This window comes from Mustelus asterias, chromosome 18, assembly GCF_964213995.1.
Source record: "Mustelus asterias chromosome 18, sMusAst1.hap1.1, whole genome shotgun sequence".
In the NCBI taxonomy this organism is placed as follows: Eukaryota; Metazoa; Chordata; class Chondrichthyes; order Carcharhiniformes; family Triakidae; genus Mustelus; species Mustelus asterias.
Window position 1 is genome coordinate 28,488,572 of NC_135818.1, and position 24,458 is coordinate 28,513,029.

Consider the following 24,458-nt stretch of genomic DNA (forward strand, 5'->3'; position numbering starts at 1 on the left):
TCGCTCCAGTTTTTTCTCTATCGCCAATTTGAATAGCGGGCTGACATTAGCTACCCTGCAATCTGTAGGAACCAGTCCAGAGTCCAAAGTATTTTGGAAAATAATCACAAATGGATCTACTATTTCCAGGGCCATTTCCTTAAGTACTCTGGGATGAAGATTATCAGGACCTGGAGCTTTATCCACCTTCAATCCCATCAAATTCCCCAAAACCATCAATGTGTGAGAAAAGGATTATTTCTCCATTGGACTTGTTGAGCCGAATGTCCCATTTTCTCTGTGTTATAATTTCTGACTGCATGCCATGGTGTTTCAATTCACCCAGCCAACACCAATCAATCTCTTGCATTCTCACTGTGCAATCAAACTTAAACCATTCCTGTCTATCTTTGCAACCACTCCTATTTACCTTAATAATGCATTCCAGCATCCTGGAATCATGCCACTAAATAGAATAACCCACTTTCACTCGTGTACTGGATGTCAAATAGTCATGTTTTAGTGCAAACAGCAGCAGGGACTAAAAGCATGGGAAAGCAATGCAGGACTTCAATGAGCAGGAGCAGCAGGGTCAAAAGTGCAAAGCCACAGAGTGGGATCGCAGTGTGAAGATCGGTGAGAGCAGCAGCAGAGGTTAAATTTTAACAGGAACCCCTCAGAACCTGAGTAATCAATGTTAAATTGGCTGGTGAGTATTTTGTATCTGATCTTTTTCAAAGCAAGGCTTAGTACTACAAGTCAGCTGCATTAAATCAGAAGAGGATTTATGTATATTAATAAGGTTTACAAGAAAACCCTAAGTTGATTAGTGAGTAATTGCTGTTAGGCTGTGTATTTAAAGAGCTGAAATTTAGAAAAATGTTTTAAAAAAGCTAAATAACTATTAACCAGCTAATATATAATTATATTTAATTAAGAATCTAATGAGTCTTTTTTTATTTTATTAAGTGATATGGCAATTATCTCAGGATTATTACCTGACCTATGAACAAATTGGAATTGGGAAGGTTAATGGTGTGGCTCAAAGACTGGCGTAGGAGAAACGGGTTTCAATTTCTAAGGCACTGGCACCAGTGGAACCATGCTGGGAGGACCAGTGTTCTGGTGGGTAGTATAACTAAGGCAGTAGAGAGGGCTTCTAATTAAATAGCTGGGGTATAAAAGCTGGGATAAATTGAAACAGAGAAGAAAAGGCACAAGAGCAATGTAACAATAAGGGAAATGGTGGTCAGAATGTGGCAGGAAGGGACTGAACATATTAACTTAAGTATGTGCCAGCAAATAAGGCAAGAGGTTGCAAAAATAATAAAAAGACAGAGTTTAAGATACTCTATCGAAATGTGTGCAGTATTCACAAAAAGATAAATGAATTGATGGCACAAATAGAAATAAACAGATATGATCTAATTGCCAATACAAAGACGTGGCTGCAAGGTAACCAAGGCTGGGAACTGAATGTTCAAGGTTATTTGACATTTAGGAAGGTTAGACAAAAAGGAACAGTAGGGGAGTACTGATAGGATAGGATCAGTACATTAGTGATAGAGGGTCTCAAATCAGAAGACCACGAGGTGGAATCAGTTTGGGTGGAGCGATGAATCGGCAAGGGCAGCAATAGGAATTGTTTATAGGCTGCCAAATTATAGTGGCAATGTAGAGCATGGTATAAATCAGGAAATTAGAAGTGCATGTAACAAGGCTAATTATGCAGTAATTACGTGGGCTCCAATCTACACATACACTCGAGAAACCTATCTAGCATTAATGCTGTGGAGGATGAATTCCTGGAATGTATCCAAGCTGGTTTTCTAGAACTAGGAAAGGGTCTATTTTAAACCTAGTACATTGTGCAATGAGAAAGAGCTAATTAATAATTTTGTTTGAAAATAGTTCAATCCAAAACTAGGGTCTTAAATCTAAACAAAGGAAACTACAAAGGAATGGGGGTCAAGTTGGTAGATTGAGAAACTACATTAAAAGGTATGATGGCAGACAGGCAATGGATAGCGTTTATAGAACTCATGTGGTCTACAAAAAATTTACATTTCTTTAAGACACAAAAACAGCAGGAAAAGTGATCCAACCATGGCTAACAAGTGAAGCTAAGGATTGTAATAGATTAAAGGGAGAGGCTCATAAAATTGCCAAAAAAGTAGTAAGTCTAAGACTTGAAACATTTTAGAATTCAGCAAATGAAAACAAAGAAACTGATTGAGAAAGAGAAAATAGAATATGAAAGAAAACTAGGGAGAAACATAAAAACAGACTCTGAAAGTTTCTATAGGTATGTGAGAAGGAAAAGGTTAGCAAAGCCAAATGTGGGCCCACTACAGGCAATGACATGAGAATTTATAATGAGGAATAAGGAAGTGGCAGAGAAACTAAACAAATACTTTGTCTTCACAGATGATTCAAAAAACCTCCCTAAAATACTAGTGAATCAAGGGACTAGTGAGATTGAGGACCTGAAAGAAATTAGTATTTGTAAAAAAAGTACTGGAAAAATTAATGGGACTAAAAGAGTATAAATCCCCTGGAACTGATTATCTACATCCCAGAATGTTGGTGATCATTCCAAAACTGTATAGATTCTGCTGATTGGAAAATTAAAAATGTTTAAGAATGGTGGGGAGACAGAAAACAAGGAACTACAGACCTGCTAGCCTGGCATCAGAAGCCGGGAAAATGCTATAACAAGGATATGATAACTGGGCACTTACAAAATAATGGTAAGATTGGGTTGACATGGATTAGTGAAAGGGAAATCAAATTTGACAAACCTGTTGGGAGTTTTTTGAAGATGTAACGAGCAGAATAGATAAGGGAGAACCAATGGACATGGCGTATTTGATATTTTCAGAAGGTTTGCAACAAGGTCCCACAGGAGGTTAGTAAGCAAAATTAGAGCATATGATTGGGGGCAAAAAATGGGCATGGATTGAGAATTGGTTAACAGACAGAAAACAAAGACTAGGAATTCTTAGGATGGCAGGCTGTGACTAGTGAGGTACAATGTGGAGATGCCAGCGTTGGACTGGGGTAAACACAATAAGAAGTCTAACAACACCAGGTTAAAGTCCAACAGATTTATTTGGTAGCAAAAACAAATAAACCTGTTGGACTTTAACCTGGTGTTGTTAGACTTCTTACTAGTGAGGTACTGCAGGATCAGTGCTTGGGCCCCAGCTATTTACAACCTATATCAATGATTTAGATGGAGGGACCAAATGTAACGTCCCCAAGTTTGCAGATGACATAAAACTTGGTGGGACTGCAAGTTGTGATGAGGATGAAAAGAGGATTCTAGGAGTCTTAGTCACACTAAGTGAGTGGCCAAGAACATGGTACATGGAATATAATGTGGAAAGATGTGAAGTTATCCACTTTGGCAGGGAAAACGGAAATGTAGAGTATCTTAAATAGTGAGAGATTGGGAAGTGTTGATGTTGATGTTGATGTCCAAAGGGACATGCAAGTTCTGGTTCATAAATCAGTGAAAGCTAACATGCAGGTTCAACAAGCAACCAAGGCGGCAAATGGTATGTTAGTCTTTATTACAATAGAATTTGAGTAAGGAGTAAAGAAGTGCAGCTCTATAGAGCCTTAGGGGCGGCACAGTGGCACAGTGGTTAGCACTGCTGCCTCACAGCTCCAGGGACCCAGGTTCAATTCTGGTTCGGGTCACTGTCTGTGCGGAGTCTGCACGTTCACCCTGTGTCTGCGTGGGTTTCTTCTAGGTGCTCTGGTTTCCTCCCACAGTCTAAAAGACATGCTGGTTAGGTGCATTGACCCGAACAGGCCCAGTGAAAAAAGTTTGGGAACCACTGCTATAAAGCATGGGCACTTTAGGGACTAGCATCATATACCATTATTTCCAAAATGGTCACTATACGCACTGTAAAAATTCTCAGCAGAATGGGGAGTTTTTTATCCAGTCAGTATCCATAGCAGCAGAGGAATCACTCTTTACCTGGAGCAGCCTTTCAATCCCAGGGATAGGGCGGTTTCTTTGCTATTGTGTACACTGGAAAGAGAGCTCACTATTTCATAAAAGCAGTCTCTTTCACAAAACCTGTTTCTGCCACATGCCAATCACTGTACAATGACCCCAAGACTGGGAGGCAGAAAAGAAGCAAGTTGTGATCCTAATTCAGTGCAAGTTACAGATGCAACACCTTTGCCATAAGCTGTGCTTGTGTTTTACGAAAGGAGCTTGATACATCGAGGGCTATCCACAATACAATTGTGGCCATCTGTGCTTTCAGATTTTTGTGTACCTTACCGTGTAAATTCTCTGCGTCTCCCATATTCATTGAGTTTCATTATACTTCAGAGTTTATCATTTATATTAACCAGAAAACTTCAATGCTAGCTCTATACAAGTCTGGGCACACAACAGTACCGAATGTAGACACCCTCATCCTCCAAATGCTGGGGTGAACAGTCAAATTAACTCATCTAAAATTTCAGCACCACTGCAAGAACTGAACAAGACTGTAAGAACAGCAGTGGAGAGGGTGGAAAATGAAGAGAGTGCATAAGAGAAAGAGAGAAAGATTAAGTGTCGTCAATTCAAAGGTGGGAATTTAAAAATAAATAATAGCATTAATTCTCACCTAACTTCTATTCTACATGTTGCTGGCTTTTCTTGGTAGTCATCAATCCTGGAAAAGAGTCCCTGTGAAAATAAACAATTATGACAAGTTAGGAACCAACAGTGATGAAAAGTGTGATCAGTAATATCCAAGTTACTTTTGGGAAAGCAATTACCTTGCATATTCTTGGTGTCAGCCCAACAGATGCCTAAAGGACAAGAAGAACGATGAGTTATATGAACCTTGTACTTCAATGACTTTCTTCCTCAAAACCAGCAACTGACAGTCATTTATTTCTCATTATATTTAATTAAACAAATTGAATTCCACTTGCAACTTTTGTACTCTGATCCTCATGTTTTCCTCATTGTGACATAGTATTTACAGATCAAAATATTTTCCTAATTTTCCACCTCCAATATTTTTTGCTGTTATTTACATCTTGTAAACATTTATCATCAATAGCCTCTTTATAATCACTCATGCTGGCATAAAGGAAAAGAAGCTTGGATTTAAATAGCACATTTTCAGGCTTCATAGCATCTTAAAGCTCTTTACAGCCCATAAAAAAACATTATTGTAATGAATGAAATACTGCAGCCACTTTGCATATAGTAGGATCTCACAGTCACATGATAGTAGTCAAGCAATTTGCTTTAGTCTGCAGGTTGAGGAATGAATGATGGCAGGGACATCAGGAAGACCATACCTGTGTCTTGTTGACGTTACTGTAGGAGATTTCCTGGGACCTTAGGTGCGATATGGCCCCAGGTTAAACATCTAGTCTGAAAGGTGGTTCCTCAAAGTGCTGTACTGTGCTGGATGTTGTGCTTGGTACTAAAGTAGGATTTGAACCCACAGAAGATGTGGAGGCCAAGTGTTGCAGGAATTCCTCAGGGTGGTGTCTGAGGCCCAACCATCTTTAGCTGCTTTATCAATGACATTCCCTCCATCATAAGATCAGAATTCAAGAGGTGAGGTGAGAGTGACTGCCCTTGACATGAAGGCCGCATTTGACTTAGCAAAACTGGAGTCAATTGGAATCAGGGGGAAAAATATCCACTGGTTGGATGCACAATTAACATATAAGACGTTGTGCTTGTTGGTGGTCAATCATCTCAGTTCCACTACATCACTACAGGAGTTCCTCAGGGTAGTGCCCTAGTCCCAACTATCTTCAGCTGATTCATCAATGAGCTTCCCTCCATTAAAATCTCAGAAGTGTGATGATTGCACAATGCTCAGCATCATTTGCGACTCCTCAGTCCATGTCTATATGCAGCAAGACCTCGACATCATTCAGGATTAGGCTGATGTGTGGTGTGAATGTTACTTGCCACTTGGGTGCCAGGCAATGACCATCTCCAAGAAGAAAAACATCCATTCATTTCCCCTTGATATACAGTAATTCCCTGAATAGACAACATCACTGTATGTGGTATGGCTCCTTTAAGAGAACGGTCACTTGATCACTCCGTGACATCATCAGGGCCTCCACAGTGGCAGTTGAGAATTGAAGCCTGTACAGTACACGCCTAAAATAAATCTGCCTGCTGTTTTTATTAAAACTTGTGTAGCCTTCCTGAATTGAACTGATCTCTGCACCCCCAGCTACAGACCACACAACAATTAAACTGACGATGAGGTGGGATTAAAAAACACAAAAACAAGGAATAAGAAACCAAGATTTTTTTTTAAATGGCAAGAAACCCGGGGGAGTCCGCGATAGGGTCTAACTCTGTAGCATCGAGGTATCTGTAAGAGAAAAGGGCAAGTGAGTTTAAAAAAAAGGAACTTCCTACTGTCAAACAAAGTGAGTAGGCCCCAATCAGCAGTGTCTGCACACATGAGTGGGGAGGGGCAAACAGAGCTATGGAGCTCACACACAGCAAGTGTGGAGAATAAAGCCCAGCCAGTAATCACCATAGCGTGTTCAAATCCTGGAAATCTGGTTAATTCCTTTAACCAAGTTGAGAAGCTCCCCCAAGCCTGCAAGGCAAATGGCGGGTCACTTTGACGGCCATAAGCTCCTTTGATGAGGAAATTGAACATTGGAGCTGTTCCAGTATTATGAACAGGCAAATAAAATTCCACTGGAACTTGTGGTCCCAACCTTTATCAGCACTATTGGAAGTAAAGCCTTTGACTTACTCTGCAGTTTGATCTGGCCAGTGAAGCCCGGTACCAAAATCCTTGAGCAATTAGTGACAGCCCTTCAGGAACATTATTCACCAAAGCCACTGGTTATAGTGGAATGGTTCAGGTTTCATCGAAGAAATCAATTAGAGGATGAGACTATTTCACAGTTTGTAGCCGTCTTAAAGCACCTCGTCGAATATTGTGAATTTGGCAAATCATTGGATGACGCTCTGCACAATCATTTGGTCTGTGGATTACAAAATGAGGCAATCCAGAAGTGCTCTCTGAGCATACCATGAACTCAAGAACAGCTCTGGAAATTGCAGTCTCAATGGAGCTCACAGCTAGAGACGCTTCACAGTTGACAACCAGCCCAAGAGCCACCCAGAGGAAGCCTACCTGACCACAGGCATGTCACCAATGTACCAGAATGAGCCAGACACCGGCTGACTGTCAAGGTCTAGTCAACTATTATGGAGCAAGGACAGCCAGTGCAAGAACTGTGGCAAGTTTGGCCACATTGCAAGAGCGTGTTGGAAGGGATCAGGGTTCTCTGAACAGACGGGGCAGAAAAAGAGCCTGGACATACGTAAAAAGAGGACTAAGACAAATTCAGCGTAAAGAATTTATAACATATCTGACGAGAATGACAGCAGTCAGGAAGAGGTGTTTCAGGAGTCTGATGAAGAGCTAAGATCAAATATGTTATGGTTCAAGGGGAATCACACTGATGTTGGGTAATTGCTATGCTGAGTGGACAAATAGTAAAAATGGATGTTGTCACAGGTGTCGCGGTGTCTTTAATCCCCGAGACCATTTATTAACAGAAACTAAAGCATCTTATCTTGAGGCCAACAAATGTGATCTTTTGAAAAAATTGTGCCTTCGAACGGTGACATCATCGTCAAGGTGGAGCTGAGTGGACAAAGAGTGGAGCTGCCTCTCCATGTGATCCAAGGAAACTTCCCAATGCTCTTTGGACGATCTTGGTTGAAGAAGTTCAAGCTGGACTGGAGCATTGTAAACTGACTGGTTGATGCCAAGGCAGATCTACAGCACTTCCTGAACAGATATAAGAGCATATTTAAGGATATACTTGACTCAAAGGACAGAGTGCAGGTGAAACTCAAAACCAAGCCAAATAGCCAACCAAAAAGTCTCAAGGTGAGAGCGCTGCCACGTGCGATTTGTCCGAAGGTTGAAGCGGAGTTAGCGTGGCTTGTCAACACTGGTGTTTTGGAACCTGTTACCCACCAGTGACTAGGCCACACCAATACTGCCTGTCATGAAACAGAATGGTTACAGTCAGCATTTGTGGAGATTTTAAGATGACCATCAATCTGGTGTGTGTAGATCAGTATCCAGTTCCACTCATCTAGGATCTATCTGTGGGCCTATCAGGCGGGCAAAAGTTTAGCAAAATCAACCTTTCACAGGTTTACCTGCAAATGAAGGTTGCGACTGAATCACAACCATTGCTTACCATTGTTACCCACAAAGGCCTGTTCTGCTACAAATGATTACCCTTTGGAATTACTTCGGCCTCTGCATTATTTCAGCGGTCAATGGACCAAATCCTGAGTGGGTTAACTGGGGTACAAATGTTATCTTGACGATATTTTGTTACCAGTGCGAGTGACCAGGAACGTTTGACGAACTTGGAATCCACACTGCAACGCCTTTAAGTACATGGCCTCCACGTCAGGAAAGGGAAATGCAACTTCTTCTAAACTTTGGTACAATACTTGGGCCACATTATTGATAACAAAGGCACAAAAGAAGATGGAAGCCATCATGAAAACTCCATGTCCAAAGAAGGTGACTCAATTCAGGTCATTTCAAGGTCTAGTCGACTATTATGGAAATTTGTCTCCAATTTAGCTATCTTGTTGAAATCACGACATAATTTATTGTGCGCTAAACAGTCTTGGCATTGGACACTCAAATGTGAGGAAGCATACCAGGCTGTGAAGGACGTTTTGCATAAGTCTGAAGTCTTAATTCATTTTAACCCAAAACTGCCATTGTAACTCACTTGTGACGCTTCCCTCTATGGAATAGAGGTAGTCGTGTCACACATTTTACCTTCGGGAGAGGACAGACCAATAGCTTTTGCTTCCCACACAATGATATGTGCTGATCTAACTATGCTCAATTAATGAAGAAAGTAGTGAGTATCATTTTTGGAGTCCGGAAGTTCCATCAGTAACTGTATGTCTGACATTTCACCCTATTAACTGAACACCAACCACTGACGACCATCTTCAGGCCACATAAAGGGATACCTTCACTTGCCACAGCTGGTTGCAAGAATGGTCCCTAATCTTGTCAGCGATTTGTATGACAAAGTATGGACAGTTAGAGGGCCATGCTGACGCAGATGCATTATCGCAGTTGCCCTTGCCTGCTGGCCACGTACCACCAAGCAGTATTCCCAACATTTTCTATTTTTCCCAAATAGATAAGGTACCAGTGACAGCATCACAAGTCCAACAACACACCAGGAATGATCTCATGATGGGGTTAGTAGATATAGGCGGGATTTTACAGCCTCGCTCGTTCAGAAACCGTAAAATCCTGTCCAAGGTCAACAGACCTTTCCATTGTCCAACCCTTGCCCGCTCCGTTTCCCGTGACGAGCTGGACGGTAAAATTCCGGCGACAGTGGTGAAATGGAGGCTAACAGGAACACATCTGGATCTAAAACCATATGTGTCATGCAAGCTAGAGTTCAGTCCAAGGCGGGTGCTTGTTGTGGGAAATCAGAGCGATAATCCCTCCAAACGTACAACACAAACTGTTGGAACAACTACACAAAGGGCATCTGACATATGTTATGAAGCAGAGGTTGTCCTCCTTTGAGACGTAACGCTGAATTCCCCAAAGAGCAATACCTCGCCTCGTAATCTGTTAAAAGTGTGTGGGAAGATGAATTGTCCTTCAGTAAAGTTTAGTGAGTAACTAACAGAAATACCTGACACTCACTTTAAAATGAACACTTAATTTATTAATTTAACTAACAGGGAACTTTAACAAACAAGTAACATACCAAATAAAATAAGATTCTAATTGAATGCTGTTCAAATAAATACAATTGCCATTCATTAACAAAAAAAATTTGAATTTATTCACTCTAAAAAAATATACAACCGGGTTTTGTGTCTTTTGGAACCTTCTGCAGTTTCTCGGTTGATTTCCTTGTCTGTAAGTTCGTTCTGATTTGGTTAGATGGTACATTCTTTTAAGAGATATCTGAAGTTGGCAGGGTGGAGAGCTGCTCTCTCCCTCTCGAGACTCGAGAGGTGGCAGTTGCTGTGTCCTGTTTTCCTCCCTGCACTCTCTTTTATACCTGTGATGACCTATCACTTTTCCTACAATAGGATTGGTCTGATTTTGTCATCATCATCAAATTCAAATGTTACAGGTTCTTGGTATCCGAGTGTCTGCTTTAAATTGATAGGCTGAATTCAAAAACATTCAAATGCTTGAAGCCTGTTACCAAGGCAGCCCTGTTGCCTGGCCTTTGATACAAATATTTCAGTTTGGATTCAGTACATACATTGCATTTTAAACCTCCAAGGACTGAAACAACACCAACTTTTAAAGGGACCAAGCAATGTTTTTTTAGCATTTTCACATTCTTTACATCTTTACAAACTCAATTTCGCAATACATGGTCCAGATGAAGGAACTTGCTTGGAGTTACTTTTGGTGGCAAGGTCTGGATGCCCAAATAGAAGAAAAAGTGCCAGTCATGTGCTTAGGTGAGGAACTCACAATGATTGTCACCCCTTCAGCTATTGTATTGGCCTAAAATGCCATGGCAACACCTACATATTGACTTTGTAGATCCAGTAGAGAGATATATGTTCTTGGTTGTAGTCGACGCACACTCTGAGTGGCTGGAAGTAGTCGCAATGAAATCCATCAACACGGAGAAAACCACCGAGAAACTGCAGATCTTCGCAAGGTTTGGCAAGCTAGAACAAATTGTCAGTGACAATGGGCCACATTGCAAGAATTTGAAGATTACCTCAAGGGCAATGGTATTCAACATATCAAATCAGCTTCCTATCATCCAGCGACTGAACAATTTGTGCAATTCCTGAAACATGGTCTCGAGAAGCTTTCAGTGCAAGGCTCGTTATCCCAATGTCTCAATAGTCTTTTGGCATCCTACAGGAATACTACACAAGCGACTACACAGAGTTCACCCACATTGCTACTCATGAAGAGGAAACTGCGAACAACCCAAAAGACATCAGCGACAGTAGAGCAAAATCAACAGTCGCAAGTAGCCAGGAGTCAAGTGAGCGCTAAAAGACACTTGTTTCAAGGGGAGCAAGTGTTGGCACATAGCTATACTACCCGGGAGAAGTGGATACCTGCAACTGTCTTGGCTCAAACTGGCCCTGTATTGTATATGGTCCAAACTGAGGATGAACTGGTTTGGAGACACCATGCTGACCAGTTGCTGGCTGCCCAGAGTGGCTTGGCCAGAACCACCTCTAGATGAACTGCCCTCTAGTTCCTGACATTGGACCTATTACGACTGGAGCGTCAGGCAAGCCCAAAAGGACTAGTAGTCTTATCGCCGCAGCAAATTTTGATTTGATTTGATTTGATTTATTATTGTCACATATATTAACATACAGTGAAAAGTATTGTTTCTTGCATGCTATACAGACAAAACATACCGTTCATAGAGAAGGAAATGAGAGAGTGCAGAATGTAGTGTTACAGTCATAGCTAGGGTGTAGAGAAAGATCAACTTAATGCAAGGTAAGTCCATTCAAAAGTCTGACAGCAGCAGGGAAGAAGCTGTTCTTGAGTCGGTTGGTACATGACCCGACGGAAGAAGGTGGAAGAGAGAATGTCCGGAATGTTTAATTAAATGGGGTCCTTAATTATGCTGGCTGCTTTGCCGAGGCAGCGGGAAGTGTAGACAGAGTCAATGGATGGGATGCTAGTTTGCGTGATGGATTGGGCTACATTCACAACCTTTTGTAGTTCCTTGCGGTCTTGAGCAAAGCAGGAGCCATACCAAGCTGTGATACAACCAGAAAGAATGCTTTCTATGGTGCATCTGTAAAAGTTGGAGAGTCGTAACAGATGTGCCAAATTTCCTTAAAATTCCCCTATGGGAAACGATACCTCGACCCGTCCAAGGGAAGAAATCTTTATCGATGTGCCTGAGCGACGAATACAACCAGCAAGGGCTCGATGGCCTCTTTTATTGATTGTGTTGCATTTAGTCTGGTTGAATAGTCTAATGTGCATCTGGATTTGGGATGCCATGAATAAACACCTCCGCAATTGATCGGGGCAGGGGGGCTGGGCTTAGAAGGAAAGAGGGAAGGATGTTCTGTACTCAGGGAATTACTGTCTGTGTCATAGAGTCACAGAGGTCATAGAGGTTTACAGCCTGGGAACAGGCCCTTCGGCCCAACTTGTCCATGCCGCCCCTTTTTCTTTTAAACCCCTAAGTTAGTCCCAATTGCCTACATTTGGCCCATATCCCTCTATACCCATCTTACCTATGTAACTGTCGAAAATATTTTTAAAGACTAAATTGTACCCACCTCTATACTACCTCTGGCAGATTGTTCCAGGTACTCACCACCCTGTGTGTGAAAAAACTGCCCCTCTGGACACTTTTGTATCTCTCCCCTCTCACCTTAAACCTATGCCCTCTAGTTTTAGACTCCCCTATCTTTGGGAATTGACTATCTAACTGATCTATGCCTCTCATTATTTTATAGATCTCTATAAGATCACCCCTCAGCCTCCTACACTCCAGAGAAAAAAGTCCCAGTCTATCCAGCCTTTCCTTATAACTCAAACCATCAAGTCCTGGTAGCATCCTAGTAAATCTCTTCTGCACTCTTTCTAGTTTAATAATATATTTTCTATAATAGGGTGACCAGAACTGTACACAGTATTCCAAGTGTGGCCTTACCAATGTCTTGTACAACTTCAACAAGACATCCAAACTCCTGTATTCAATGTTCTGACCAATGAAACCAAGCATGCTGAATGCCTTCTTCACCACTCTGTCCACCTGTGACTCCACTTTCAAGGAGCTATGAACCTGTACCCCTAGATCTCTTTGTTCCGTAACTCTCCCCAATGCCCTACCATTAACTGAGTAAGTCCTGCTCTGGTTCAATCTACCAAAATGCATCACCTCGCATTTATCTAAATTAAACTCCATCAGCCCATTGGCCCAATTGATCAAGATCCCGTTGCAATCCGAGATAACCTTCTTCACTGTCCACTATGCCACTAATCTTGGTGTCATCTGCAAACTTACTAACCATGCCTCCTATATTCTCATCCAAATCATTAATATAAATGACAAATGACAGTGGACCCAGCACTGATCCCTGACGCACACCGCTGATCACAGGTCTCCAGTTTGAAAAACAACCCTCTATAATCTCTATGTGTCGTGGCCCCTTTAAGAGGATTGTCACATAAACACTCTGTGCTGTCATCAGGGCCTCCACAACCCGCTGACAGTTGGGAATTGAAACTTGTACAGTGCACACCTAAAATAAACCTGCCTGCTGTTTTATTAAAACCTGAGTGGACCTCCTGAATTGAACTGATCTCTGCATCCCCAGCCACAGACAACCCAACAAATGGCAGCATCATCACTGAATCCCCCACTATCAACATTCTGAGGGTTACTATTGACTGGTTGGTACGGTGACACAGTGCTTAGCACTGCTGCCTCACAGCTCCAGGGACCCGGGTTCGATTCTAGCCTCAGATCACTGTCTGTGTAGACTTTGCATGTTCTCCTCGTGTTTGCTTGGGTTTCCTCCGGAATCCTCCCACAGTCCAAAAATGTGCAGTTTAGGTTGATTGGCCATGATAAATTGCCCCTTAGTCAGAGGGACTAGGAGGGTACGTATGTGGGATTATGGGGATAGAACCTGGGTGGGTCTGTTATCGGTGTAGGCTCGATGGGCCAAATGGCCTCCTTTTGCACTGTAAATTCTACGATCTGTGAAAAACTGAACTAGACTAGCCAAATAAAACTATGGCTACAAGGGCAGTTCAGAGGCTAGGTAGAGTGTGACTCACCTCCTTCCCAAAGCCTGTTCATCATCTACAAAGCACAAGTCAAGAGTGTGATGCAATATTCTCCACTTGCTTGGATGAGAGCAGCTCATCTAGAAACTCAAACTATCCAAGCAAAGGAATCCGCTTGATTAGCGCCCCATCCACCACCTCCAACATCCACTCCCTTCACCATCAACATACAGTGGCAGCAGTATGTGCCATCATAAGATGCAGTGCAGCAATTCACCAAGGCTCCTTCCAAACCCGCAACCTTTTCCACCTAGAAGGACAAGGGCAGCAGATACATGGGAACATGAATGTAAGTTCCCCTCCAAGCCACTCTTATCATCTTCATGGTCAAAATCCTGAAACTCCCTCTCTAACAGTAACGTAGGTGTACCTCCACCACTTGAACTGCAATGGTTCAAGGCAGCAGCTCAACAGCACCTTCTCAAGGGCAATTAGAGATGGGCAATAAAAATCCTAGCCTAGCCATTAATGCCCACATCCTGTTAAAAAAAACACTGGAGTGGGGTTTGACTGATAACCAACAGACTCAAGTGAGAGTGTTACTACCAAGTCAAGACTGATACAATAGACAGAATATACACATCTTCTGTTCACACACTTCCAATTATGTTGCATTTATCACATGCACAAGAAAAAAAAGGGAAAATAAAGCTTGCCAAAATAAACTAATCATTACATGTAAGTAGATAAAGTGAGGAAGTCTGAATTGAAATATATGTTTTGCAAAGAACATTTCCCAGCACTGTAAGGCCTTTGCTGGTGTGCAATACTAAACTGCAGAACATAACAGATTGCCCACATGCCAAATTCTACCAGGGAATGAAAAGAGTTGATGGGATGTAGGTCTGTAGGATGTTACAGAGATAGGGAGGGGTGAGCTTATAGAGCTGAAACCAAGGATGGGAATTTAAAAACTGGGAGCCAATGTAGACTAGTGGGTACAGTCGAATTCAATATCCTGATCCCTCTTTCCCCCATATGCCTTGATCCCTTTAGCCCCTCCAGCTATATCTAATTTCTTCTCGAAATCAGATAATGTTTTGGCCTCAACTACATTCTGTGGTAGTGAATTCCACACTTTCGCCACCCTCTGGGTGAAGAAATCTCTCTTCACCTCAATTCTAAAAGGTTTACCCCCTTATCCTCAAACTATGATCCCTAGTTCTGGACATCCTCACCATTGGGAACATTCTTTCTGAATCTACCCTGTCTAATCCTGTCAGAATTTTATAAGCTTCTATTAGATCCCCTCTCACTCTTTTAAACTCCAGTGAATATAAACCTAACCGACTTCGTCTCTCCTCATATGATAGACCTGCTATCCCAGGAATCAGCCTGGTAAACCTTCAGCATCAGCAGCATCTTAACATAAGAGTTAGTCCTATTAATTTTATGATCGTGTCAATGCCCTCTATCCTTTGGAGTTAAGTTGTTGAAGGTTTGAGTGGGTTGAATCAAATAATTTATGTAAGGGTCAGATTTCAGAGATCTGTTCAAGTTCATTCACAAGATAAATATGCACAAATGCAAGCATCAATGGCTCACTGGAAACCATTTGTTATAAACTACTTTCAAAGTAAAGCTGTGATAAATTGCTCTAATCATATTCAACAAATATACTCCATATCAACATGGCTCTTTGTACAACCCATTTCTTGTTTATAAATACCTGGTATTTTTTTAAATTAATGTTGCTTTCTTTAGCTCGGTACTTTTAAATTTTGCATTCATCAGCCATTTAATTAGACCTTCGTGATTTTAACTCTGAATTCAACTGCTTTTATTTGGTGAGTTTTAATAGCTTCAATCAATTTCAAATTATTCCTGCTTCACTCCTCAAGAAAGCTACAAGGGTAGATACACTAAGACTAAACCACTCGAGCAGAACTAAGTTACTAAGCAAGCTTTCTTTGGGTGATATTTTCAGTAGCTTAGCTAATTGATACATCTGAACACTGTAAAATGGATGTTAATGCAGTCCTATTTTCCTTTGTGTCATGTTCACCCCATCTCTTCGAAAGTGATTAATACAAATGGTGATGAACAGGCCACTCTTAGACAAGAACTGATGATAGTTATTCCAGCACTTGGCCAGAACAGTGTCACTAGTTAGAATTCTAGAATGGGAACCCTTGTTGATTTTTTTCCACCATAGTCCAAAGATCCTGAGACCAACTGTAGTTGTCAAAAGTACTGCATTAAATGCATGGGAAAATCCTATGGTTATGAAAGGTGCTGTATTAAATGAAAGTTTTCCGTTCTCATGGGTGACACGGTAGCACAGTGGTTAGCACTGCTGCTTTACAGCTCCAGGGACCTGGATTCGATTCCCGGCTTGGGTCACTGTCTGTGTGGAGTTTGCACATTCTCCTCGTGTCTGCGTGGGTTTCCTCCGGGTACTCCAGTTTCCTCCCACAGTCCAAAGGTGTGCGGGTTAGGTTGATTGGCCATGCTAAAAAATTGCCCCTTAGTGTCCTGGGATGCATAGATTAGAGGGATTAGCGGGTAAAATATGTAGAGATATGGGGGTAGGGCCTGGGTGGGATTGTGGTCGGTGCAGACTCGATGGGCCGAATGGCCTCTTTCTGTACTGTAGGGTTTCTATGATTTCTCTCTCCAGTTGAGATCAGCTTTTTCAACAGAGGCTTAGAATTGAAGATTTGTGGGGCCAGGATTTTCCAGACCTGCTCAAACAAGACCAGAAATTCCCATCCAAAGTCAATGGACTTTTGACTGCCACTCCAGATTTTCTGTCATGCCCATGACATTTCCTGCCATGGGCGGTACTGGAAAATCCTGTACAGTAACTTAGCTGAACAACACTTTCCCAAAATGAACTTATGGGTGATGGTGAAATTTAAATAACTTTTTAAACCCAGTCACAGTGGCTCAGTGGATAGGAATTGCACCTGTAAATCAAAGGATTGAGAGTTTAAGTCCTAGGCCTGAGGTTTGAGCACATAATCTAGGCTAAAATGTAATTGCCATACTCAGGGATTGCTACACTGTTGGAAGTGTCATCTTTTGGAAGAAACATTAAAGCTCTCAGGTCCTAAAAGATGCTACGACACAATTTTGAGGAAGAGCAGGGGTGTTCCCCCTGGCCAATATTCATCCTGTGGAGATGCCGGCGTTGGACTGGGGTAAACACAGTAAGAAGTTTAACAACACCAGGTTAAAGTTCAACAGGTTTATTTGGTAGCAAAAGCCACACAAGCTTCCCCCCCCCCCCCCCCCCCCCCCCACTCACCTGAAGAAGGGGCTTGCAGCTCCGAAAGCTTGTGTGGCTTTTGCTACCAAATAAACCTGTTGGACTTTAACCTGGTGTTGTTAAACTTCTTACAATATTCATCCCTCATACAATATCACTAAAGTCAGATATATGGTTTACATTTTTTTATTTGTGGGCATTGTTGTACATGAATTGACTGCATATTTAGTACATCGCAACCACTGTTCCAAACTATGTCATTAACCTTAATGAACTTGCTGAGTCTTTTTTCACCTAACTCAGTTCACCTAATCCCATTCCCTTGTGGTGACCTGCAGTATGGACTTTGACCCTTCACTGAGTCTCCTCAACTTAAAAATAATTCAAACACTTCATTTTGATGCAAGAATTCCATATGCTGCCAGATGTCGAGGGAAGTTTTTCTTTATTCATTCTTGGGATAGAAGTGCCACTGACAAGGTCAGAATTAATTACTCATTCTTAATTGCCCTCAAGAAGGTGGTGGTGAGCTGCCTTCTTCAATTGCTGCAGTCTCACAGAATTCCAGAATTTTGACCCAGTAACAGTGAAGGAATGACAATACATGTCCAAGTCAGGTTTTGTGGCTTGGAGGGGAACTTGCAGGTGGTGGTGCTCCCAAGTGCCAGCTGCCCTTGTCCTTTTGGGTGGTAGAGGTCACAGGTGTGGAAGATGATAATGAAGGAGCCTTGGCAAGTTGCAATTGTAGAGGGAATTGCAACTGTAGACGAAAAGGGAAAGATGTGGAACTGTAAATCCAGTTCACCCACAAGATTTGAACAGAATATTAAAATTATAATTAAAAACTGATATAGTAGAATTCAACATTATTTTTGTTTCAGTGATCAGTAACTATTTCAACCTATGCCACAGAGTCAGGATTACTTGCCCCATCTTCCTTTAATGTTTTTACCATTTGTAGCTATTACTTAGAGGAAAGAAATAACTTTATTTATACTGAATCTCCTGAGACTTCCTAAAGAGTTTTAAACCAAAGAAGTACTTTGAAAAGTAGTTACTGTTGCAATTTAATCAATCGTGCCCTTGAGGTCATTGCTAGTACTGGACATACTGTCAAATGTATAATTTGAAGGAAATACAATTAGCTAAAATCGAAATGACTCAGTATAAAGACCACTTCTGGCTACTTGTTCATCACTATGTCAATTAGAAAGGAAGATTGAGCCAAAAAATGTACGGTGACTGAGAAACTCCAAATCAAGTCATTCACAGCTGAAAGAATCCATTTGGCATTATTCTCACTCTAGTCTGACAGCTGTGTGGAGTGGACATGGGAGATAGTGAGTATCTTTCATAGCTGAAGTGAATAAGTTAGTGTAAAAGGCAAAAAGGATGCATGAATAAAACTAACAAAATGATACAGAACGGTACTCTGGCTTCCTGCCTTATGTGAATGGCACTAGAAGAAAATGGGAAAAAGCATGAAGTGATTACTCACTGGTGTCCCCATCATAGTGTATGTTTTTCCTGAGCCAGTCTGACCATAGGCAAACAGACAGACATTGTAGCCCTCAATAGCTCCTGACAGGACTGAAGTGCCAAGATCCTGGTACACCTGCAGATGAAGAGAATAGATAGGATTAGTGGGCAAGACAAGAATTGCATATTAAATACTGTCATTGTTACAGAAATTAGTTTCAAAAGGCACAGCTTAGCCTTTTTAAGACCTAAAATGTATCCTTGTTAGATGATAGATGTGGTATGGTTGGACTAGCAGTTAAAAATGATAATTGAATCAACGGATTTCATAGAATCATAGAATTCTACAATGCAGAAAGAGGTCATTGGGCCCATCATGCCTGCACCGACAACAATCCCACCGAGACCCCGTAACCCCACCTGTTTACCCTGCTAGTCCCCCTGACACTAATGGGCAATTTAGCATGGCCAATTCACCTAACCCGCACATCTTTGGACAGTGGGAGGAAACCGGATCACCCAGGGAGTATGCACAAACTCCACACAGTCACCCAAGGCCGGAATCGAACCTGGGTCCCTGGAGCTATGAGGCAGCAGTGCTTACCACTGTGCCACCATGCCACCTAGCTATTATCATCAGAAATAGAACAATATAATTAGTAATTGCATAAAACCTCAATGGTTTTCAGCATCAGCACTTGCTCAATTAAATGAATTTGTCGAGGTCTCTTTGTAGGCAAATAGAGAACTTAGCAAAGCTAGAAATTTGATATTAAAGACAACAAATAAATGCAGGTAGTGAACAGCAGGTCTTGCAAAATCTTAGCGATCCTAGCGATTCACATTAGCACTTCGAAGGTCCTTATCCCAAATCTTAATAAATCATTTCTCTTTCAAATGTTAACAGGCATGTGGTGTATTTCTCTTTATTAAACAGATGCCTGGGCATTATTAATTATGATGATGTGTCAGCCAAGGCCCTTCAGGGCCAGAAAGTTGTCACTTTAAGTCTTCCAGGACAACATGCCAGAGGGAGTGAGTACTGCACTGTGGGAGGTTCTGCCTTTCAGATTAGTGGATATGATCCCATGGCATTATTTTGAAGTATAAGCAAATGCTAACTCCTCAATTAGAACTAAGCAATCCCACAACCAACAGATCAGATCTGAGCTCCACAGTCCTGCCACATCCAGCTGTGAATGGTGGTGGGCAATTAAACAACTCACTGGAGGAGCAGGCTCCGTAAATAACCCCATCTGCAATGATGGTTGAGCACATCAATGCAAAGGTTAAGGCTGAATGGATGATCCATCTCAGTCTCCTCCGGAAGTCATCAACCTCACAGATGCCAGTCTTCGGACAATTCAATTCACTCCATGTGATATCAAGAAATGGCTGAAAGCATTGGATTTTTAAAAATTCATTTGTGGGACATGGGCATCATTGGCTGGCCAGCATTTATTGCCTAAAGTGCAAAGGCTGTGGGCCCTGACAATATTCTGACAATAGAATAAACTTGTGCTCCAAACTTGCTGAGTCTCTAATCAAGCTGTTCCAGTACAGCTGCAACACTGGCGTCTACTCAGCAATGTGGAAAATTGCCCAAGTATTCCTTGTTCACAAAAATCATGACAAATCGAACACAGCCAATTACAGTTCCATCAGTCCACTCTCTATCATCAGAACAGTGAAGGAAGGGGTCATCGACAGTGCAATTACTAGCTCACTAATAATGCTCAGTTTAGGTTTCACCCGGGCCATTCAACTCCTGACCTTGGTTAAAATGTGGACAAAAAAGAACTGAACTCCAGAGGTGAGGTGATAGTAACTGTCCTTGACATCAAAGCAGCATTTAACTAAGTGTGGCATCAAGGAACCCAAGCAAAACTGGAGCCAATGGGAATCGGGGGTTGGACTCATGGGAATGAGTTGGTTGGACTCATACCTAGCACAAAGGAAGATGGTTGTGGTTGTCGGAGGTCAGTCATCTCAGTTCCAGGACATTATTGCAAAGATTCCTCAGGGGGGTGTCCTAGACCCAACCATCTTCAGTAGCTTCATGAATGATTTTCCATCCATCATAAGGTCAGAAATGGGAATGATCACTCATGATTGCACAATGTTCAGCACCATTCATGACTTCTGATACTGAAGCAGTACATGTCCAAATGTTGTTATGGACCAGACCAGAAACGTCAAAGTATTTTGTGAAGTTAGCCTAGACCCTAACTTTTACACTTGACTTTGGCATTAGGGTGAACATAGGGTGTTTCACTCTAGGTATGATTCAAGTGACCCACTAGGAAGCTTTTATCAAAACAAACTTTATTTAAGAATACAGTTAGAATATGACAAAAAGAATTAGCAAAACTTTTACCAATTAAAATACTCAAACACAACAAAATATAATTCTTAATAGCTAGCTAACTCTATTGTTCCAATTTAGCAGTATCCCCCATAGACGTAAATCCCTTCTTTAGAACCGGTTAACACAGAAACCAAAGATGCCTACATGGGTACTAGATTTCTGGCCTTTCAACACTTCTGGAGAGTAATCCGGGCACATACCTGTTCCCCAGTTCTCATGCAGCAATTTCCAGCGAAAGCTCCACTCCCAGACAACAAAATCTTCATAAGTTCGTAAGATACAGGAGCAGAACGAGGTCATTCGGCCCATCAAGTCTGCTCCGCCATTCGATCATGGCTGATATGTTCCTCATCCCCATTTTCCTGCCTTCTCCCCATAACTCTTCAACCTATTACCAATTAAAAATCTGTCTAACTTCTCTTAAATTAACTCACTGTCCCAGCACTTTGGGGTAGTGAATTCCACAGATTCACAACCCTTTGGGAGGAGTAGTTTCTCCTCAACTCTGTTTTAAATTTGCTACCCCTTATCCTAATACTATGACTTCTCATCCTAGAATGCCCCACCAGCGGAAGCATTCGGTCCACGTCTATTTTATCCATACCTTTTACATCTTGCATTCCTCAATTTGATCTCCCCTCATTTTTCTAAATTCCAGAGAGTATCGGCCTAAACTGTTCAACCTCTCTTCATATGACAAACTCATCTCTGGAATCAATCTAGTGAACCTCCTCTGAACTGCCTCCAATGCCACTACATCTTTCCTCAAATAAGGGGACCAAAACTATGCACAATACTCCAGGTGCGGTCTCACCAATGCCTTGTATAGTTGCAACAGTACTTCCTTACCTTTATATTCTATTCCTTTAGCTATTAGTGCCAACATTCCATTTGCTTTCTTTATTATCTCCTGTACCTGCATGCTAGTTTTCTGTGACTCATGAATGAGGACACCCAAATCCCTCTGCATCGGGGCACTCCGAAGTCTCTCCTTATTTAGATAATAAGTCATCTTCCCATTATTCGGACTTAAATGCATGATCTCACACTTATCCACGTTAAACTCCATCTGCCACATTTTGGCCCACTCTCCTAACCTATCTATATCCATTTGTGAGGTTCTTATTTTATTTATTTGTGTCACAAGTAGGCTTACATTAATACTGCAATGAAGCTACTGTGGAAATCCCCCAGTCGCCACACTCCGGCGCCTTTTTGGGTACACTGAGGGAGAATTTACCATGGCCAATGCACCTGACCAGCAGGTTTTTTGGACTGTGGGAGCAAACCGGAGCACCCGGAGGAAACCCACGCAGACATGGGGAGAACATGCAGACTCCTATTTCCTCATTGCAACTTACTGTCCCGCCTACTTTTGTGTCATCGGCAAATTTGGCTAGAGAGCCTTCTATCCCTGTATCCAAGTCATTAATATAGATTGTAAATAGCCGGGGCCCAAGGACCGAGCCCTGTGGCACCCCACTAGTTACTTCTTGCCATCCAGAAAAAAACCCATTTATCCCGACTCTCTGTCTTCTGTCCATCAGCCGGTCTCTTATCCAAATTAATAAATTATCCCTAATCCCATGTGATCTAACCTTGTGAATTAACTTTTTGTGCAGCACCTTATCAAACGCCTTCCGGAAGTCCAGATATACTACATCTACAGGATCCCCATTATCCACTTTGCTTGTCACATCCTCAAAGAATTTGAGCAAATTAGTCAAACATGATATACCTTTCATTAAACTGTGCTGACTCTGATTTTTGACTTTCCAAATGTCCTGATATTGCTTCCTTGATAATTGATTCTAACACTTTCCCAATAACAGATGTTAAATTAACTGGTCTGTAATTTCCCACATTTTGCCTCCCTCCCTTTTTGAATAAGGGCATCACATTAGCATTTTTCCAATCCATTGGAACTTTCCTGTGGCCAGGGAATTTTGGAATCTTACAACCAATGGATCCACTATCTCCACCGCCACTTCCTTTAATACCCTAGGATGTAGACCATCAGGCCCGGGAACTTATCTCCCCTCAATCCCAATAGTTTGCCGAGTACCTTTTCCCTAATTGATGTTGATTGTTCTAAGTTCTACCCTTTTCATTACCTCTGACTTGCCCATTCCTATAGGAATGGTACTAGTGTCTTCCACCGTGAAAACTGAGGCAAAGTATTGATTTGGCATCTCTGACATTTCAATGTTCCCCACTATTAACTCTCCGGTTTCGTCTTCCAAGGGAACCAACATTCACCCGAGTGACTCTTTTCCCTTTTATACACTTATAGAAGCTTTTGCTATCCTTCTTGACATTTTGCATTAGTTTTCTTTCGTAATTTACCTTAGCTCTTTTTATTACTTTTTTAGTATCCTTTTGTTTATGTTTGAAAGTTCCCCAATCTTCCAGCCTGTCACTGGCCTTTGCAATATCATATACCTTAGTTTTTGTCTTTATATTGTCCTTGACCTCCTTGTTCAGCCATGGATGTTTTTTACCCCCCTTACCATCTTTCTTCCTCACTGAGATATATTTTAGTTGCAAGGACTTGGGTATCTCCTTAAACAACTGCCACTGTCCTACCTTTTAGCTTTTCTGCCCATTCGGGCCAAATCTGTCCTCATGCCTATGTAATTTCCTTTGTTTAATTCCAGAACGCTAGTGTGGGGCTCCACTTTCTCACCCCCAAACTGAATTTTGAATTCTATCATAATATGGTCACTACTCCCTAAATGATCCTTAACTATGAAGTCATCAATTAATCCCTCCTCATTACACAATACAAATCCAGAGTAGCCTGCCCCCTGGTTGGTTCCACAACATACTGTTCCAAGAAACAATCTCAAATACAATCTCTGCCTCCAGGCTACCCTTGCCAATTTGATTTTTCCAATCTATGTGCATATTAAAATCATCCATGATTTTTGCCCTACCTTTCTTGCAAGCCCCCAGTATTTCCTGGTTTATACTGTGCCCCACTGCGGAACTACTGCTTGGGGACCTATAGATTACTCCTACCAAGTACTTCTTCCCTTTGCTGTTTCTTATTTCTACCCAGACTGATTCCACATCTTGATCTCCCGTGTTTATGTCACTTCTCATTACAGCACTGATCCCTTTCTTCACCGGCAAAGCTACACCACCTCCTTTTCCTTTCAGTCTATCTTTCTGAAATACTGAATACCCTTGGAAATTCAATTCCCAGACCTGGTCTCCTTGTAACCATGTCTCAGTAATCGCCACCAAATCATACCCTTTTGTTTCTATTTGCGCCGTTAACTCATTAATTTTGTTCCAAATGCTGCGTGCATTTAGATACAAAGCTTTTAAATTTGCTCGACTGGTAAATTTCCCTACTCTTTTATAATTCTTTGGTGCAAAAAGACATTCACCTGTTCTGTCCCTCTCTTTTATTGTCTGAGATTGCAGAGTAAAGGCTTATTTCTTGGTCGATTCCAGTTTCCACTTCAGACAAAATTAGGGATACAATCTCTCTGAAGATCCCAAAAAGCAGACTGCCTTGACTTCTCTGTGAAAGCCTAGCCCCACACTGTCATATGAC

The 24,458-nt window shown here is 41.7% G+C and overlaps 1 protein-coding gene across 1 annotated transcript in view; it reads right to left on the reverse strand.

Moving 5' to 3' along the window:
* stard9 (StAR-related lipid transfer (START) domain containing 9) overlaps positions 1 to 24,458 on the reverse strand; it is a 324,067-nt gene that overhangs the window by 154,432 nt on the left and 145,177 nt on the right. Inside the window, exons 4-6 of the mRNA XM_078233633.1 lie at positions 18,545 to 18,661; positions 4,771 to 4,803; positions 4,617 to 4,678 (exon numbers count right to left, since the gene is read on the reverse strand). Of these exons, the coding sequence (XP_078089759.1) occupies positions 4,617 to 4,678; positions 4,771 to 4,803; positions 18,545 to 18,661 (212 nt within the window). The remainder of the gene's footprint in view (positions 1 to 4,616; positions 4,679 to 4,770; positions 4,804 to 18,544; positions 18,662 to 24,458) is intronic.